The following is a 20,838-nucleotide window of genomic DNA, read 5'->3' on the forward strand; positions in this document are numbered from 1 at the left end:
GTGTATGGGGGGGGTATAGTATAGAGTAGAAGTAGTAGAAAAATTCTCAGTTGGAACCATACAAATAAATATTGGCATTCCCTTGTAATTATTTAAATACTCTTAAGTTGATATTAACTATATAGACTTTTATTGTGAAAGAAACATCAAGCATAATCTGTGTTTCCTTATCCATATTATCCTATAATTCAGGATAAAATGGGTGAAATGAATCATGAGATCTTCCAGAAGGAAAGCTCTCTACGTCCCGTTGTAGGAATGGAATCTAATTTAATGTACGTGCCCTTGAAGCATAGGAACTCTGTCTAGTAGGAGGAAACAAGCTGTACAAGTGAACAGTAACTTGGAATAGTCTCAAAGCTACTTCTTCACAGGAGCAAACTCCCATGAAGAACAAGAACTGTTGGGTAACAAGGCATCTGAAGTGGGAGAAATGTGTGTATTGCACAGACAAATAAGCATAAAGCTTCATGAGCAAGCTTACACATGATAGCAACCAAAGACGAAATTGTGTTGACAGTGGCAGCAAATGATGTGTGTTGTTTTAAAGGGATAGCTGAAGAAAGACCCTGAGAGTAAATTAAGGTGATGGTTTCATCTGCCGGTAGGAAAGATGTACGCACAATGTAAGTCACATCCTTTGAAGTCTTTCTCAAAACTCTAAAAGAGAGTGTGAAATAAAATGGGCTTCAGTGTTCTCATTCACAAAGAAAATTTAATCTGTCACGCGAAGCGCAAATATGGGCCGTAAGGATCCCGGTTCGAGCCCCCGGCTCTCCACCTGCAGGGGAGTCACTTCACAGGCGGTGAAGCAGGTCTGCAAGTGTCTGACTCTCCCCCTCTCTGTCTTCCCCTACTCTCTCCATTTCTCGCTGTCCTATCCAACAGTGACGACTTCAACAACAGCAATAATAACTACAGCAACAATAAAAAAACAAGGGCAACAAAAGGGAAAATAAATATTTAAAAAATTTAATCTATCTCTTAAGATAATTGCTAGCATAAATATGCTACATTTAGAGAAGAGTTAGGATACGGGAAAGCATTCTGGAAAAGCCTTGCAAGAGTAATAAGTATAAAACGTGAAAACAGAGAGGGAAATCAGAATTAAGAGTTTGAGTTCAAATTTGAGAAGTTCATGATAATAGAAGAGAATTTTATAGGTAGCTACAAATGGTTTTCCAGCTGTTAAGAGGATCACCTGTATCAGTTTTAAATTTCAAGAAATGCCTAGCTCTACAGATTTCTGTACTTGGCTCTGAAAGATTCTTGGATCCAATTAGCTGAGGGAAGAAAAACATTTGGATTGGTTGATCTTGCACTCATAACATTTAGACAGCATCATTTCCCAGCCTTTCCCTAAAGACTTTAAAAACTGTAATATAAGCCGGTTACCTATTGGCAAAATTTGCAGAGGCAGGAGGAATGTGTATGCCGCTGTTTGCAGTCTCAGAATCTTAAGCCTTACCAATGTTGGTTTGTTGTATTTTGAGGTAAATGTAAAAGTACATCCAGCAAATTCTATTTTTAGTCACTTTTAAAAGTATATAGAAAACTTAATCTGTAGCGATAACCATAAAAAATCTATTAACTTTGATTTACAACTATTTTCACTTTAATTAATGTAGTTAGTATAACTTACAAAAGATTTTTATTGTTGGATAGAGACAAATTAAGAGGGGAGGGGAGTATAGAGAGACACCTACAGCTCTACTTCTCCACTCATGAAACTTTCCCCCTCTTGTTGGGGACCAGAGGCTTGAACCAAGGTCCTTGTGCTCTGTAGTCTTTGCCACTGCCTGACCCCACTTACAAAAGATTTCAGTTTTTCTTGAATTTTACTGGGGTAGCGTGATTGGAAACCCACAAAATAACCTTTCTTTTCCACTTTCCCTTTTCTCTCTGTTGTCTTCCCCCTTTTTCAGATCTCTTCCTGTTGAGGAGCCCTACCCATCCTGTATTATAGCTTCCTGTTGACTGTTCTCTCCACCCTATGTGGGAGGGATCCTTATGACAGCAATTTTTAAACCTTTAAATTTAGATCTTTTGAGTTAACTCTTCTAGCAGCAATGCTCCCGAGAGTCCTGCACACCCTTCCTTGAATGGTGTCTAAAAAAATAGCAGGCTTTGAATGGTCATTGTAAAAATTATAGTTATTCATCATATTTTCATTTACACCAATAGTGACTGTAAACATGTTGTTTTTATAATGGATGGATTCCCAGGAATGTTATAGTGAATAGAGCACCAGTTTTTAAACATGAGACCCCAAGTTCAGTCTCTAGCATCATGTGTGTCAGAGTGATGCTTTGATTCTCATTCTCTCCCTTTCTCATGTTAATTAACAGATAAAAATGAATGGATATATTTAGAATGATTCTCGATCTCCTAGATGACTGGTAGGATGTTGAATCCTGGTGTCTTTAGAAGCAGAGTAGTAAAGATTCAAGTCCTGACTGTATAAATGCTGTGTGACTATAGACGGGCTACGTAACTTTCCTCAGCCTTTCTCCTGTCATATAAGATGAGATGATAATATTAGTACTGACCCCACAGAATATGGTAAGCACTCAGTAAGTGTTAGCAGTTATTACAGCAAGGAAGCAAGCAAGTCCTTTAACATTAGAAAATTAAAGATTAGTAGTGTGCCAATTTGGAAATATTTTAAGTTTAAAAGTTACTGATAATTCTATGACCTCTAAGCCTACCCATTTAATCAACATCTTTGAGTGCCTGCTATGTGCCAAATCTTACTTCAGGTGCTTGAGATAAAGGAATAAGATATGATCTGAGTGATATACAGAGGGAGGCACAAATAGCCAAAAAAAAAGAAAAAATATATAGAAATAACCAAGTTCACTAATATTTTTAAATGTTAAGTATTAAAGTTTAAGTGTCAGGATTTTTTTTTAAATCAGGGTCGGGTACTGGCACACCTGGTTGAGTGCACATGTAACAATGCACAAGGACCCAGGTTTGAGTCCCCAGTCCCCACCTGCTGGGGGAAAGCTTCACATGTTGTGAAGCAGTGCTGCAGGTGTCTCTCTGTCTCTCACCCTCTCCGTCTCACCTTTCCCTCTCAATTTCTGATTGTCTCTATCAAATAAATACATAAAGATAATAAAAAAGATTTTAAAGATGTTTTAAAAATCAAAACTGGCTATTTTTATTATTATATTTATTTATTGAATAGAGACAGTCAGAAATCAAGAGGTAAGAGATGATAGGAAGAGAGACAAAGAGACATCTGCAGCCCTGCTTCACTACTTGCAAAGCTTTCTCCTTGCAGGTGGGGACTGGGGGCTCAAACCTGGGTCCTTGCGCACTGTTAACATGTGCGCTCAGGCAGGTGCGCCACCGCAGGAGCCCCAATTGGCTATTTCTTTTTTAAGTGATATCTGGCATGAATACTTTCAAACACTGGTAAATTTTCTGAACATAAGCCTTGGAAGAAATATGTATTCCCTCTGACCTAGTGCTTCTACTTACAGAAATTTACCCTAAAGGGATACAGGTTCCTAGGAAGATTTTATTTCGTGACATCTGTCAGATTTATTTTTAATAATGGAAACCTGTAAATAATTGAAATGTCCAGTTGTGTGTTGGTAGTTAAATTGTGACACATACAGAAAGTGGAGTTCTATACAGTTACTAAGAAAATTTTTTAAAATATTTAATTGTGGGGACTGGGTGGTAGCATAGAGTGGGTTAAGCACACATGGCGCAAAGCACAAGGGCCAGTGTACCAATCCCAGTTCAAGCCCCTGGCTCCTCACCTACAGGGGGGTTGCTTCGCAAGTGGTGAAGCAGGTCTGCAGGTGTCTATCTTTCTCTCCTCTTCTCTGTCTTCCCCTCCTCTCGATTTATCTCTGTCCTATCCAACAACAATAACAACTACAATAAGGTGAGGAAAATGTCCTCCAGGAGCAGTAGATCTGTAGTGCAGGAACTGAGCCCCAGCAATAACCCAGGAGACAAAATACATATATATTTAATTGTATAACTGGGAAATGCTTATAAATTATTAATTGAAAGGTGTTGGTATGCTTCTAATTCTGCTTCTAAAAACCCCTTCTGTTTCATTTGGTTTAATCCCCCCTGATTAACACTGTATTCTATTTGCATAACCACTGTTAACTAAGCACTGGCATGCCTGCATGGCATTGGTTTGATCCCACTGCTGCGGTCTATTGACATAAACCAGTATTAACTAAGAACTACCCTCCCTCCAAGGCATTGGTGGTTCAGTGGTAGAATTCTGGCCTACTCCGCCCCCTCTCCTTGTCACACCCTGATTTTCACCAATCTCTTTTTGTTCCACCCTCTCTACGTCACATCCTATTTACACCCTACTTGACAAGTATATATAAGGACAGAATTGTGAGTTTTTAGTTTAGTTTTAGTTTAACATAGCTTGGCTTAGATTGTGCTACATTCTGCATGAATAAAGAGGTACTGCATACAGCTCAGCCATGAGTCCCTGGTTATCTGTCTCCTGTCAGTGAAGCTCAGCCTGGCAGAAAGGGGCCGGGCAGCAGTGCATCAGGTTAAGTGTACATAGTGTGAAGTGCAAGGATCCTGGTTTGAGCCCCCAGCCTCCCACCTACGGGGTGATCGCTTCACAAGAAGTGAGGCAGATCTGCAGGTGTCTGTCTCCCCCACCGCTCTCAATTTCTCTGTCCTGTCCAGTAAAAATAAAAAATGGCGGGAGTTGGGCGGTAGCACAGCAGGTTAAGGGCACTTGGCGCAAAGCCAAGGACCAGCCTAAGGATCCCAGTTCGAACCCCCCGCTCCCCATCTGCAGGGGAGTCACTTCACAAGTGGTGAAGGTCTGCAGGTGTCTATCTTTCTCTCCCTTCTCTGTCTTTGCCTCCTTTCTCCACTTCTCTCTGTCCTATCTAACAACGACAACAATAATAACTACAAAAACAATAAAAAGACAACAAAGGCAAGAAAAGGGAAAACCAATAAATAAAATTTTTTAAAAAATGAAAAATGGCCTCTAGGAGCAGTGGATTCATAGTGCTGTCACTGAGCCTCAGAGTTAACCCTGGAGGCAAATAAATAACGTTTTAACTGGAATATATACTTATTGCTAAATACTCCAGAGTATTCCAGTCTGCTAGTACATAATGCTTAGAAAAATATTGCGGTGGTCCGGGAGGTGGCACAGTGGATAAAGCATTAGATTCTCAAGCATGAGGTCCCGAGTTCAATCCCCAGCAGCACATGTACCAGAGTGATATCTGGTTCTTTCTCTCTCCTCCTATCTTTTTCATTAATAAATAAATTCTTAAAAAATATTTAAAAGAAAGGAAAAATACTGCAATGACAAAAATATTAAGGAGCCAGATGGTTGGTGCACTTAGTTGAGCACACGTTACAGTGCGCAAACCCCCAGTCCCCACCTGCAGGAGGAAAAGCTTTGCAAGTGGTGAAGCAATACTGCAGGTGTCTCTCTTTCTCCCCCCCCCCCCCAGCTTCTCCTACCCTCTCAATTTCTGGCTGTCTATATCCAATTAATAAGTACATTTATTAAAAAAAAAAAAACTATTTTAAGCCTATTAACACTGGTTCCTCTTTGGATAATTAACAAGATTTTTATTTTCTCTGCTACTTATATCTCTTGCAATAATAAAATACAGTACTTTAATAGTTTTGTGATAAGTTTAAGATGGAACCCCACTAAAAATAGAAAAGCCCATAACTTTGAGGCTCTCACAATCTGTACTGCTAATATAGCCAAGTGTGATAACTAAAGGCCTAACATATGAGAGATAAGAGGCCTGGTCTTACCTCACTGCTTCTGTGATCTTAGATGAGTCATTTGGCATTTCAGGGCTATATTGTTCTTAATTGAATGATCTGTAGTCTCTGTTACTCTGCTAAAGTCTTCCTTGTTGCTATGTATCGCTAAGGAGATAACATTCCATATTTTAGCCAGTGACGACTTTTAGAGTTAAAATAAAGCAGGAGTAGTCACTGGAAATAAAGCCACGCCTAAAATTTGTGTCAAAACCACATGTTTTTAACCACAGTTAAAACTTCACAGTATATCAGTGTGGTGGAAAACTAAGCACATGGGCTCTTTGGTAAAAAGAACATTATGCACTCTGAGAAAGAAACCACTAGCAAATGTTTAATCTTTTAATACTAAGGTATGTTTTCATTGAGAAGTGAAAATGCCAGCATCATCAATGTTTATCCTAAGATAACCAGAATGCATCAGGTGCTTATTTCAAAAGATAAGTCATTCTGTGAAATTCTTAAAATTTTAACATCTAGTTAAGCTACACTTTACTTTTAAATCTAATACTGCAAGGAATATTTGGTCTTAATTCATGTTTTCAAGCATTCTTTTACATTGGAAATTAAGTTATCTAAATTGAAGTAATGAGTTTACTACCCAGGGTCCTAAATATAATAAGCACTCCCTTGGTGTAATTATGTTTCATTGTTTTTCTCTCCTGCATAATGACAGAATAAGTACAAACTCTAGTGAGAGAAAATGTGTTACCTGAAGAATCAATAACAAAATGTACAGTAAGAACTTTTTAAAAATACTTCTAGGAGAGAATTCAGAGCCTGAAGCAGAGCATAGAATTCATGGCAGACTTGCAAAAAACTCGAAAGCAAAAAGATAGAGCAGACACCTCGCAGAGTGGGGAAGACAGCAGCAGCTGGCCAAAAGAAAGGGACGATACTGGAGATGCTGAAGCACAAGCTTTCAAGAGTCCCAATAAGGAAAACAAAAGGTAATTATTATCCCAGTGACTTTCGGGAAAACCAATTCCTAATTTGTCTCCAGTTGTTGGGGTTTTAGCATGAAAATCCATTCTGATGATATGATGTAGCCCTTTTCTCATACAAAACACCATATGGAATTAGCCATAGTTCAGAATGTGTATTCTTAGGTGGTTTCAAAACTTATAAATTATTGTTAGACTCACATTTTTAGCAAGTCTATTTAAGCATGTTTATTTAAGGGGAAAAATGTATTCATCATTTCATTCCATGAAAGAATTGGGGCGGTAGTTGAGCGTAAGCATACGTTAAGCTCCTTCCTAAATAGATGGGCTGTCACTGAGATCATGCATGTTTTCCACTATACGTCAACAGACAGGAGTAATAATGAACCACTTGGCCTGCCTGACAGTGGTCAGCACGTTGTAAGCAGTTGTGTATATCCTGCTCACATCACTGACAACTAGACCTGTTACCTGGCACTTCACAAGTGGGGAGGAGGTGGTCAGTAAGGTTTTTGTAATGGAAAGCAAATAAACTTGTGATGAATGTTTGTTCTAAGATGACTATATTTTAAATGTATGTTCAACTTAGATTTTAACAATCAAATGTAAAAAAATGTGTGCCGTTCTGTCTTCAAAAAATTCAATTTAGAATTGATTTTGTGAATGCACTGAGAAAAGTGTTTAAGACAACTAGACACAGAAAGCAGAAGTAATCTTTTTTTCCCTTTTTACTTAATGTATATTTTTCAGGAAAGACAAAGATATACTTGAAGATAAATTGAGAAGCAGTAATTTAGAGAGAGAGCAGGAGCAGATAGACCGCATCGTTAAGGAATCTGGTGGAAAACTGACCAGGAGGCTCGTTAACAGCCAGGTGATTAAGCTTTCCCTTTCTGATTCAGGTTGTCTGAAACTCTGCCCTTAAATATTTTTTAACTCATAGATGCCATAGAACTTTCAGCAGAAGATGTAGTGATATATTTGTAAATTACGTGATCAGTCTTAATAATTCTTCTTAGTTAAGGTAATGGGTTCTAAAAGTGGAAATTGAGGGGCTGGGAGGTAGCCCACCCTGTAGAGGAAGACTTGGTTTTGAGTCTTGAGTCTCCATTTAAAAGTGGTAGAGCATTGCTATGATGTCTCACTTTCCCTGCCTGTCTCTCTGTCTCTCTTCCTCTCCCCCTTAACCCCTCTTCCTCTTCCTTCCTCTCCCTCTATGTGGAAAACAGAGGGAAAAAAATAAAAGAAAAGAGTCTTCTAAGAGCAGAAGAATCATACAGACACAAAGTTCCCATAGAGCCCTGGCAGCCAAAATAAAATAAATTTGGAAAATGAACCCCATACCTTTACATAGTTAACAAGAAAATATTTCTACTCTGACTGTTGGGAAAGAGGGCTGTTTATTTTTTGAATAGAAACAGAAATTAAAAGGGAAATGGGAAATAGAGACACCTGAAAAACTGTTCCACTACTCATGAAGCTTCATGCCTGCAGGTAGGAGCTGGGGGCTTGAACCCAGGTCATTGAGCACTATCATGTGTGCACTCAACCAAGTGTGCCACTGTCCTAGCTTATACTCTGGACTTTTTTTTTTTTTTCCCTCCAGGGTTATTGCTGGGCTCGGTGCCTGCACCATGAATCCACCGCTCCTGGAGGCCATTTTTTCCCCTTTTTGTTGCCCTAGTTGTTGCAGCCTCGTTGCGGTTATTATTGCCATTGTTGACGTTGCTTTGTTGTAGGATAGGACAGAGAGAAATGGAGAGAGGAGGGGCAGAGAGAGAGGGGAGAGAAAGATAGACACCTGCAGACCTGCTTCACCGCCGTGAAGCGACTCCCCTACAGGTGGGGAGCCGGGGGCTCGACCGGGATCCTTACGCCCACGTGCGCTTAACCCACTGCGCCACCGCCCGACTCCCTACTCTGGTCTTTTGAAAGCTTATGTTTAGTACATTGGTTTTAAAAACCAAGTGGATTAACACAAGAACATGATCAAATCACTCTCCTTCCCTGGTCTTTAGAAACTTTTTCGGGCGGGGTTAGAGAACATAATATTTATGCAAACAGACTCATGCCTGAGGCTCCAGAGTCCCAGGTTCAATCCCCACGACCACCATAAGCCAGAGCTGAGTAGTGCCATGGTAAAAAAAAAAAAAAAAAAAATCTGTTTTTTTTTTTTTTTTTAAGTGTTGATTTAATGAAAGAGGGAGAACCAAAACACTGGCATATGCAGTGCTGGGGATCAAACTCAGGACCCCACACATGCCATTTTGGTACCTTTTTTAAAATTTTTATTTATTTTTATTTTTTTAGTAGAGAAAACACAACTAAAAAGTCTATATGACTCTTTAAAGTTCCAAGATTTGCATTAGCTCATCAGCATCTGTGTACATGGTGATAGGTATGAAGCCAGTGTCTTGAGTATAAAGTTGGTAGCCACTGTGGTATTTGTTTGATTAAACTAAAGTGAGGTTTTCTAATGTTCTGTCTAACTTTATGCCATTTTAATACTCTGGGTCATTGCAGTGTGAATTTGAAAGGAGAAAGCCAGATGGTACTACTACCTTGGGACTTCTCCATCCTGTGGATCCCATTATCGGAGGTAGGCTCACAGATTCTACAAAGAATCAGTATTTTTAAAAAGCAGCTGTAATGGTGGATGCAGTGTGAAACTCTACCCTGCAAGTCGTACAGTCTCATTAACTCGCTAGCAAAAATAAGAAACATTTTATGTCAGGTATACTTCAGTAAACTTACAAAAGTTATTTTAAAGCAGCTAGAAGAGTATATAACAGATGCTACTTATGTAGAGTTTGGGGGCCAAAGAGGCTTCTAAGGACATGGTGTCTGGGGGATTCTCAGAATGTAGAGCTAGTGAAAGAAACCTTGAGGCAAGAAGGAGCTGTTGAATTTGAAGACAAAAAGGGTAACATGTTTGTCATATATTAATATGCTCACGTAAGGAAAGGAACTATTATCACATGTTTTGGTTTAGGTTTCTGTTGTTTGATAAAGACAGGCAGAATGAACATGTGAACATGAAAAAGACCACAGCACAGACCCCACTGCAGATGTGGCCACAGCACACTTGACTCCTCACATACAGTCGCTTCCCTGGGAGGCCAGTTGTTCACCTGCTTGTCTTCGTTTTCCTGGTGAAGGTGTCAGCGCCCATTAGGACACTGACCCCAGACTGCTTAACAAGGGACTCTTACTAAGTTGGATGCTTGAAGTTTCTAACCAGCACTTTTATGTTATCACATCATCACCTGTGACTGTAGTCTGTTCTAGGTGTTCATGTTACTACTTCCATGGCATTTTGTTACTTTTTAAAAAATTGTTTTTATATTTATTGATTTTCGCTTTTGTTGCCCTTGTTTTTTTTATTGTTGTTGTAATTGTTATTGTTATTGATGTAGTCATTGTTAGAACAGAGAGAAATGGAGAGAGGAGGGGGAGAAAAAAATAGACACCTACAGATCTGCTTCACCACCTGTGAAGCGACTCCCCTGCAGGTGGGGAGCCGGGGTCTTGAACCTGTATCCTTATGCCGGTCCTTGTGCTTTGCGCCATGTGCGGTTAACCTACTGCGCTACCACCCAACTCCCGCATTTTGTTACTTTTACAAATGTGGACTCTTCTTTAGGGAAGAAGACATCCTTTCTGTTGATTATTGCCACAAACCATGTTCTCTCCTGACAACACCCTTCTGTGTTCTGCTTCTATCACAGATTTCCAGTGCCATTACAAGTGTTCATTTCTGGCTTAGAGATCACACCTTTAAATAGTTTCCTTCACTGAACCAGAACTGTGCATTGTACATAATTATTTATCCTGAATATATTATCTTTAATCCTGTTATTATCCTTTGCTCAGCCTTTTTGTTTTTCTGTTTTTATTAATAGGACAGAGAAATTGAGAGGGGGCATAGAGGGAGAGAAAGATACCTGTAGCACTGCTCATGAAGCACTCACACACACACACACATACATGGGAACCAAATTGCTTGAACCCAGTTCCTTGAACATATTGATGTCTGCTTATCCAGAGTCACCAGCCCTCATTAACCTTTTCTGCTTTAGTTCACTTTCAACATCTTAATATGAAAAGATCTAAAATCTAACATTTTTAAAGTGAAGTGTGACATGATACAAAGAATTCTTGAAAGCAGTAGAGTGTAACAGAAATCAGAATGTTGTCCTGGTAACATTTTTGCCTTCCTAAGCTCAGGTTTTCTTACCTGAAAGATTAGTATAGTAATTGCTCCCTAGCCTCTTTCACAGAGTCTTATTCATGGCAGGAAGCACTATACATGCTCATGACCATGTGTCTCCTTCATTCCACCCCATCTAGAGCCCGGATACTGCCCGGTGAGACTGGGAATGACAACTGGAAGACTTCAGTCTGGAGTGAATACTTTGCAAGGATTCAAAGAAGATAAGAGAAACAAAGTAACTCCAGGTAAGGGGAAACACACCTAAGGACTATTGTTGCAGTAGTTGATAATTTTCATTAGCCTAGTAAACTGAGAAACCAATATTAGTATTCAAAGATAACTTTCTTCTTTTTCTTTTTATTTATTTATTTTAAAAAGGAGACATTAACAAAACCATAGGACAAGAGGGGTACAACTCCACACAATTCCAACCACCGGATCTCCGTATCCCATCCCCTCCCCACTTTCTTTTTTTTCCTTTCTCTTAGATTTTTCTGCCAGTCAGTAAAGTTGTAAAAGTAAAGAGGAGTAAACTTTAATAATGTACGTTTTTTAGAACAGCAATGATATGTAAGCTGAAAAAATAATGTTGTAGTATGTCATTTTTATCAACAGTATTATACTTGAATTATGGACCCTACAGTTCTTATGCACCACATTATGACTCCACATTTGCAAATATCAGCAAGGATGACTCTGACTTAATCTACTCAACCTATGGAGAAGAATCTGATCTTCCAAGTGATTTCAGGTGAGTCACTAGGTTTAACTACTCTGAGTATCACATCTTGCTAAGGTATTTACATTTTATCTGTGAGTAGTGTTAACAGAGTTGTCCAGATAATGGGAAATATGTTCATTGATTCTTTTTTTTTTATATTTCTTTATTGGGGGATTAATGTTTTACATTCAACAGTAAACACAATAGTTTGTACATGCATAACATTTCTCAGTTTTCCACATAAAAAAGCAACCCCCACTAGGTCTTCTGTCATCCTTTTTGGACCTGTATTCTCCCCCCCACACACACACACACATACCCCAGAGTCTTTTACTTTGGTGCAATACACCAATTCCAGTTCAGGTTCTACTTGTGTTTTCTCTTCTGATCTTGTTTTTCAGCTCCTGCCTGAAAAACATCCCATATTCATCCTTCTGTTTCTGACTTATTTCACTTAACATGATTTCTTCAAGCTCCATCCAAGATGGGCTGAAAACAGTGAAATCACCATTTTTATTAGCTGAGTAGTATTTCATTGTGTATATATACCACAACTTGCTTAGCCACTCAACTGTTGTTGGACACCTGGGTTGCTTCCAGGTTTTGGCTATTACAAATTGTGCTGCTAAGAACATATATGTACCCAGATCTTTTTGGATGGGTGTGCTGGGTTCCTTAGGATATATCCCCAGGAGAGGAATTGCAGGATCATAGGGCAGGTCCACTTCTAGCCTTCTGAGAGTTCTGCAGACTGCTGTCCACAGGGGTTGGACCAATTTATGTTCCCACCAGCAGTGCAGGAGGGTTCCTTGGTCCCCACAACCTCTCCAGCATTTGTTGCTGCTATCTTTTCTGATGTGTGACATTCTCACGATTCTTTTTTTTTTTTATTGACAGTAATTAAATAGACCCTTAGTTATCTTTCTTTAGTGGAAAATAAATATTGCAAAGAGAGCACATACCTCCCTCATGCTCCCTGATGTTGGCATCTTCAGTAGTTTAATTCTTAGAAAAATGTGTTTTTTAAGATGTTGTATACCTCAGTTGATGCTAAATAGTTCAGGAACACGTTTCTGTGTACCATCTGTTGTACAGTGGTGTGCCATATGTTCTGTGACATTTCTAATATCAGTGAGGCCTGTTGCAAACTGGATCAGGGTGGAAACTGATCAAGAATGAAGACATAATGACTTGATTCCCTAGGCAGTCCAGATACAAGCCTAGCTGACATATATGCCAGTACACTTGTAATTACATTCAATATCTCTCTCTTCCACTAAGATTTAATGAGAAAGCAAGCCTGGGAGATAGAGGAGAGAGAACGAAACTGCCACATGTGATGTCAAGAATCAAACTCTGGGCCTCATCTTGCTTGAGACTCCCAACACTCCATCCACTGTGCTATCTTCCAGGTCACTCAGTATCTCTTATAACATGTTTCTGTGGAAAGACTTAGCATAGTCTGTGTTCTGTTTAAGATATTAGGTACTGCCTATCACATCAACATACTGAAATACCTTCCTGATTTACCAGGATTCTGGCGCAAGATGAGGCATTGAGCTTTCACACTTGTACCTTACTAACTTTATATGTAAGAATTCACTATAAGTTAGCTAGCCTGGGGGGAGGGGAGAGTATTCACTATTTTTATGTATGCCCGTTGGTAGTGGTGGCAGTGTTTTTGTAAGGCAAAGATACTTAAGTCACCTACTGACTGATTTATGATCAAGCTGCTTACATCAGTTAGACCTCTTTTACCAGCTCGAACAGATTCTTTCTAGATTATCTGTCTTTGCATTCCTCAAATGGGCATTGCATGCCCATTCTGTACTAGGCATTTTCTACGTACCGGAAATTCCACAGTAGATGAATAGTGATAAAGAACCTATGTCTTCTTGAAGGTGTGGCAACAAGTGCTGAAGCAAAGGGAGAGATACAGTGTGCGAAGAGAGGGAGTTTTTAAATGGGGAGGGGGCATACAGGGAAGAACTTAACTAAAAGGGAGGGTACACATTGTGCAAAAACTGAAGCAGCAAATATCATTACTGCCTTCTGCGAGAAAGCAGTTCAGCCAGTGGAGTGTCTGCTAAGACCCTGAAGTGGGAGCCTGCCTGAAACATGTAAACGCAGAATGAGGAAAACAGTAAGAAACCAAAAGAACATAAGAGGAAAGGTCAGAAAGCGGGGAGATCATTATAAGAACCTGGGAACTTCATCTAAGTGAGATGAGGAAACAGACTGGTGGAATTTAAGCAGAGTAATACGCAAGCTGGTTTATAAAGGGGGCACGATGACTATTGTGGGATGTAGATTGTTTGGGACCGGGGCAGAAGTGGAAGGCTGGTATCTTACTCCAAATGAGAACTCGACTACAGGAGTAATAGTTGTGGTGTTGAGAAGGGATGTGTAGGACTTTTTCACCAATTGAAGTGGGGTGTGAGAAAGCAAAAGCAAAGATTATTTCATAGTTTCCTAGTGGCCTAAAAAGATGAAGTTACTGTTTATTGAGAAGGGAGAGATTTTAAGACTACATTTTAGAAATGACCCACCTATTCAGTCCTGGGCATTTTAAGTTGGAAATGCATATTAGACCACCGAGTAGAACTGTCCGAGTGATCCAAACAGATTCTGTAATTTTGAGGATCTTTTAAAAGATGTATATCCAGGTGTGAGTAAGATCACCTTAGAGAGTAAAAGTAGACTCAAAGACTAGACTGAACCATGGATTCCCTTCATCATTCAGGTCATGTTTTTTGGGGTTGTTTTATTTTGATTTTGTTCGTTTGTTTCTACAGTTTTCTCTACTGTGTGTTTAACCTGGTGCACTACCGCCTGGCCTGTAGAGTTTTCTCTAGGAGGATTTTATGTTTGCTACTCCTTTATATTTTGGGATTATCTTGTGATGATAGGTACTATTAGTCAATATGCACATACAGTATAATAAAGTTCTACATCCTGATTTATAAATTAAGGGTACCTAATGGAAATAGCCGGCAATGATAGAAAAAAGCAAATGGAGATGATGTATGTGAAAGTGACTTTCCAATCACTCTTTTTCAGCATCCATGAATTTTTGGCCACATGCCAAGATTATCCATATGTTATGGCAGATAGTTTACTGGATGTTCTAACAAAAGGAGGCCATTCTAGGACCCTGCAAGAATTAGAGACGGTAAGAGTGCTGCTAAAAGAAGTGGGGTCATTTATTATTGCCACTTGAGCATTAGTCATTCAGTGTTATGAAACCATGGAATTAACCAGGATGACAGCTGAACTAGATTCCCCTGAAAGAGAGAGCCCAGCTTGGGTGGAGAACATGAGTGGAGGACAATGAAAGGAAGCAACTAAGTTTGCTACTAGAATCTGTGAGAGCCAGAGCAATGTCATTATTTTCTAATCTTGGGAGTTTATTAATCAAAAATAGGATTACAACTGAGAAGTCAGCAGGTACTTTGTCCCATAACAGAAATGGGAAGTTTGGCTCATTGGTTTGAAACTAAGCTGACTTTTCATTGTTATATAATAATAGCTAAGAGGAACCTCACGCAAAATTGGAAAGGAGCTTCCTCATTTATATCGTATTCACATTGTAAACTATCTCCAGTCCATTTGGACACAATTCATAATCTTAGATAATTTAAAGGATTAGAACCAGAAAATGTCTCTTGAGAAATAGAGGGAAGATGATGTACAGAATGTTCTTGTCACTGTACTTAAAGCTCTTGAAGGTCATAACCTTCCTGGTAACTTTGTTGTCCTCAGCCCTCAATGAACTATGGCTGCTAGTCCTAAAGTGGCCCCTGAGGAGAGCTGCATCTGCACCTCAGGTTCATTGAGAACTGCAATACAATCTGGTGGCCTTTTGATCCATTGGTATATCTTCTCAGAATTTATCCTAGAAAGATACATATTTTTTATTTATTCTGGATCAGACAGATTAAGAGGAAATGTAAAAATATGGGGAGGGGGTATTGTTGAAGAGGGAGGGATGGAGAGACTGATCCTATAGCACTGTTTCAATGCTTGTGAAATTTCCCTCCTGTGCAATGGGGGATAGGGGCTTGAACTGTGATCCTTGTGCTTGAACCGTGGTCATGGTAATGTGAGTGCTCAATCAGGTGCACCACCACCTAGCCCCCTGAGTGTAATTTTTTAAACTGAGAATTCGTTAAATAAATCAGTATAGCCTGTCAAAAAAGATAATTTGATTTTCGTGCATGATACATTTGTGTGTTATTTCTATATATGCTTTATCTCTGAGCATTAGTTATTATGAGAATCAGGGTCTCTGTAGGATTTTAATATTTCTCAGTAATGCCCTGATATCTGAGAGTATCACTCTGTCATAAAAATAGTCTTGGGGCTGGGTAGTGGCGTACCTGGATGAGCACTGGTTACTATGCTCAAGGATCTGGGTTCAAGCCCTGGTTCCCACCTACAGGGGGAAAGCTTCACAAGTGGTGCAGCTGTGCTGCAGGTGTCTTTCTGCCTCTCTATCTCCCTGTCCCCTATCTGTTTCTCTGTCTCTATTCAAATAAATAAATTAAATATTTTTAAAAATGAAAATAGTCTCGTGGTAAAAAAAGGAAAAAGGAAAGGAAACATTCCATTTATTTAGGTATTTTGTGTGCTGTTTCCAAGTTGCTTCTTAAACATAATCAGGCATAGATATATCAATCTTGGAGTCACCCATAGATACTCATGACTCAATACATTGAAAATGCAAATAGTTTTTGTTGTTGTTTATAAAGTTTATACCAGTAATCTGATATTATTTGTTTTGCCGTGAAACATGACATTTGTCTATTTTCTATGATACATCTTTTAATAAAAAGTTCTTTATCCTTTTAGTCATCACCTGAAGATGAAGACCAGATTAGAACACTGGACACAGTAAAAGAAATAGAGGTGATTATATTTTCTTCATTATAAGAAACATGGAGATTAAACTTAAAAGTTTCAGTGATAAAGTTTTATTTTAAAAGAGAAGTATTTACTGAGAAAATTCTGAGATGATGGGAGTGGAGGTCCTCTGGGGAACACAGTAGTAATGCAGTAGACAGGCATGTCACCAAGGAAGCAAACCCAGTTACAGGTAGTGTAAATGTATGTTGTGGGAACACACTTTGGAGAAACTGATTTGGACTTCTGAAAAGATTCTCTCAGAGGGTGTATCAGATGAACTGAGTCTAGAAGGATGAAATAGTATTCTCCCAGGAGGCAGGGCCAGGCATCTGAAATGGACCGAACTGCTTGTGTAATGATTAAACAGGTCAAAGAGAGCAGGGCTTAACATGCAAAAAACTTCGAAAGTGTGTGGCCACTGGTATCTGTAGAGGGATGAGAAGTGGTGAGGCTGAATGGCTGAGAACGAAATGAGAAGAGTCCTAAGTACAGTGTTGACAAGCTGAGATTTTATTCTAAAAGATTTGTTTATGGTGCAATATAGAAAAGAGAGGAGCTCCAGGAAAGGGATCAGCAAAATATTACAGAACTTGCTAAGCAAAACAAGAAGTAACATTGCAATTTAAAGAGGCTAAAGATTTTAAGAAATACAGTAGAACCAAACTTGATAGAAGTTGATATATTATTTGCTGTTATCAAAGGTATGAAAAAAGGAGCAAACTTTTGGCAGGGAAAGACTTAACATTCAGTTTCAGATGGTGTGAAACTGATTTACAACATCATTGGAGGTACAGTCTAAAATCCAAGATCTGCACTGTGAGTGTGGATCTGGATGTATCTGGCCTAAAAATAGTAGAGTTGTGTTTTATAGTCATTTGAATGAGCAAGACTACCCAGCATGTAGAATAGAAAAAGGACAGAAGACAGACCATTGGAAAAGACCAATAATTAGGTAGGGGTGCTGTGAATGAATTATTTGCGAGGAGAGTTCATCAGTATCAGGTACTACATAAAAGGCTCATATGAGGAAGCCAGGGTGTGATTCTAAGCCACTATAGTATTTTCTAATTTAATTTGTTAAAGTTTATTATGATACAGAACAAAGAGAACAAGAACCAGAGTATCACCCTGGCACACACAATGCCAAGGATAAAACTGGCCTTAATACTTATAAATCCATTGTTCCAGCCACTGTGCCCCCTCCCAGACCACCCATGGTGATATTAGAATGAATTTGGTAAAAATGGTGGGGGCAAAGATAGACTTCAGTTGGTGCATTTAAGATTGAAAGGATAGAAGTTCTGTTGGGGAGTTGGGCTGTAGCACAGAGGGTTAAGTGCAAGTGGTGCAAAGTGCAAGGACCGGCGTAAGGATCCCGGTTCAGGCCCCTGACTCCCCACCTGTAGGGGATTCGCTTGACAAGCGGTGAAACAGGTCTGCAGGTGTCTGTTTTTCTCTCCCCCTCCTCTCTCCATTTCTGTCTCTCCTATCCAACAACAATGACATCAATAATGACTACAACAATAAAACAGCAAGGGCAACAAAAGGGAATAAATAAATAAATGTTTTTTTAAAAATGACAACAAAAGGGAAATAAATAAATAAAATAAGTTCTATTAAGAAAACTTGAAGATAGGAGATGAAGATACATACAGGTAAGTAGTATTTATAAAACTATGTCCTTTTTAAGGAAAGAGGACCCAGGTGTGGTCATGCATGTGCTTAGTGAGGAGTCAAGAATGAAAGGATTCTTGAAAGTGGGAAAGGAGTTTGGATAAAAGGCCCAAGTCTGGTGTACAGTTCAACAGTTTTTCTTTAACAAACACTTACTAGAACAAATATTCTAATGATTTGATCTTGGAGCACAATACTAAAGTATAAATGGAACTATTAACTTTTAGTTACCTATTATCTCAGTTGCTCTCTTCCTAAAAATTAATGTTGAGGTTATGAAACCGATGCTTATGATTTGAAAAATAAAAAGCCCACTCTTTAGGATTTTTTTTTATTATTACTATTCCTTTCTCACACAATACTGATAGCCTAGCTTTGGGATCTGAAAGAGACTCAAGATGTATCTTATGTTCATTATCTCTAGTACTGTAAGAGTAGAATGGGAGGATGGAGGGTGGTGTAAAATGGTGGTTAAAAATATTTTCCATGGGGGAGTCGGGGTGTAGCTCAGTGGGTTAAGCGCAGGTGGCGGCGCAAAGCGCATGAACCGACATAAGAATCCTGGTTTGAGCCCTCAACTCCCCACCTGCAGCGGAGTCGCTTCTCAAGCCGTGAAGTAGGTCTGCAGATGTCTTTTTCTCCCCCTCTCTGTCTTCCCCTCCTCTCTCCATTTCTCTCTGTCCTATCCAGCAACAACGACAACAGTAATAACTACAATAAAACAAGGGGAACAAGAGGGAATAAATATTTTTAAAAATTTAAAATATATATTTTCCATGAGCATCAGACATAATGCGACACTGTCATAATCACCAAAAGTTGTTTCACATCTCAGCAGTTACACAGCTCTCTCTTCTCTGGAGTAACTTCCATGTAAAACAAATGGTACAGGTTGATAAGGTACAGAACTGCATAAGAAGTGCAGTGAGAGGTACCAGTTTATGGACACCAGCTTTGCCATATTGGGGAATAACATTTCCTAAAAGTGTGTTGGAAGACATTTTTCAAATATACCAAAATTACCTCAGAGTGACTACTTGGAATAGCTCTGCCTATAAATCCAGACCATTCAAGTTTTTCATTCTAGCACTGTTGTGGTTTTAGCACACTCACTTAACTTTTTTTTTTTTTTAACAGATTACAGAAATAGAGCCAATGGGACATTTAGACTCCAGTAATCAGGACCGACTCACAGCACTGAAAGCAGTAACAAATTTTGGTGCTCCCATTGAAGTATTTGACTCTGAAGGTGAGTGTCCAGAGGGTTTGACAGAAGAACTACTATATGACATGGGCAATCAAGATTTAATACCGTAATACAGATTAATAGCCAGTTGCCAGAGTACAGTGTTAGCTGACCACGCTTCAGTGAACAGTAAAGCACTGCTCCTTTGATAAATGGAAAATACCAGAATATGTGACTTGGTTTACTGCACATGGTCAAATAAGTATGTCCATGCTTCCTTTGGCATATTAGTTTTCTTTTCCTTTTTAAATATATTTTATTTATTTTATTTTAATGAGATAGGCACAGAGAGAAAGACAGAGAAACACCAGAGCAGTGCTCAGATCTGGCTTATGGTGGTACTGGGGATTAAACCTGGGAACTTGAAGCTGCAGGCATGAAAGTCCTTTGCATAAGCATTATGCTGTCTCCCCACCCCACCCTCTTTTTTTTTTAAAGATTTACTCAGTCATAAGCAATCCCGGGAATACAGTCCAAAGCCTCATGATGCAGAGGATATGCTCTGTCTGCTGAATCACTTCACTAGTTAATATGTTGATTTTCTTACCACACAGAAGCTGAATTGTTCCAGAGGAAACTTGATGAGACCACCAAGTTGCTCAGGGAACTCCAGGAAGCCCAGAATGAGCGTCTGAGCACCAGACCTCCTCCCAACATGATCTGTCTCTTGGGTCCCTCATACAGAGAAATGCATCTCGGTATGTTGCCTCTCCAGTCAGAGGAAGGTTGGGAATGCACACAGGAAAAACTTGTGAGCATTGATTGACACCACTGTAAAGTAATACTGGAATACCAGTTTGGTTTTTGCATTTATGTAGTTATTGTGAGTTTGTTATCTACAGGGACTTTTCAGTACCTAGAACTGTTTGACTTTTGTTTTTCCCCTTTCTAGCTGAACAGGTGACCAATAACCTTAAAGAGCTTGCACAGCAAGTAACTCCAGGTGACATTGTAAGCATGTATGGAGTCCGGAAAGCAATGGGAATTTCCATCCCCCGCCCCGTCCTAGAAAACAACTTTGTAGACTTAACAGAAGGTATGTGCCTGTTGTTGCTGGAGAGTGGAGGGCTGATATGAGTAAAAGGAGTATCAGCTCTGTCCCGTAAAGTTCTATCTCTATTTAAAATAAACTATTTTTACCATTTTATCTAAACAATAAAGACTTCACATTTAAGTCCTTTAAAAACAAACAAAAAAGCTATAAAAATAGCCTTATGGGAGTCGGGCGGTGGCGCAGCGGGTTAAGCGCACGTGGCGCAAAGCACAAGGACCTATGTAAGGATCCCGGTTTGAGCCCCCGGCTCCCCACCTCGGGAGTCGCTTCACAGGC

The 20,838-nt window shown here is 39.3% G+C and overlaps 1 protein-coding gene across 1 annotated transcript in view; it reads left to right on the top strand.

The window, feature by feature from the left end:
* BRD7 (bromodomain containing 7) overlaps window positions 1–20,838 on the top strand; it is a 59,123-nt gene that overhangs the window by 37,651 nt on the left and 634 nt on the right. Inside the window, exons 7-16 of the mRNA XM_007538424.3 lie at window positions 6,571–6,755; window positions 7,500–7,623; window positions 9,273–9,348; window positions 11,100–11,207; window positions 11,578–11,713; window positions 14,744–14,855; window positions 16,535–16,591; window positions 19,400–19,511; window positions 20,063–20,206; window positions 20,401–20,544. Of these exons, the coding sequence (XP_007538486.1) occupies window positions 6,571–6,755; window positions 7,500–7,623; window positions 9,273–9,348; window positions 11,100–11,207; window positions 11,578–11,713; window positions 14,744–14,855; window positions 16,535–16,591; window positions 19,400–19,511; window positions 20,063–20,206; window positions 20,401–20,544 (1,198 nt within the window). The remainder of the gene's footprint in view (window positions 1–6,570; window positions 6,756–7,499; window positions 7,624–9,272; window positions 9,349–11,099; window positions 11,208–11,577; window positions 11,714–14,743; window positions 14,856–16,534; window positions 16,592–19,399; window positions 19,512–20,062; window positions 20,207–20,400; window positions 20,545–20,838) is intronic.

Source organism: Erinaceus europaeus, chromosome 2 (genome assembly GCF_950295315.1).
Source record: "Erinaceus europaeus chromosome 2, mEriEur2.1, whole genome shotgun sequence".
NCBI classification, from domain to species: domain Eukaryota; kingdom Metazoa; phylum Chordata; class Mammalia; order Eulipotyphla; family Erinaceidae; genus Erinaceus; species Erinaceus europaeus.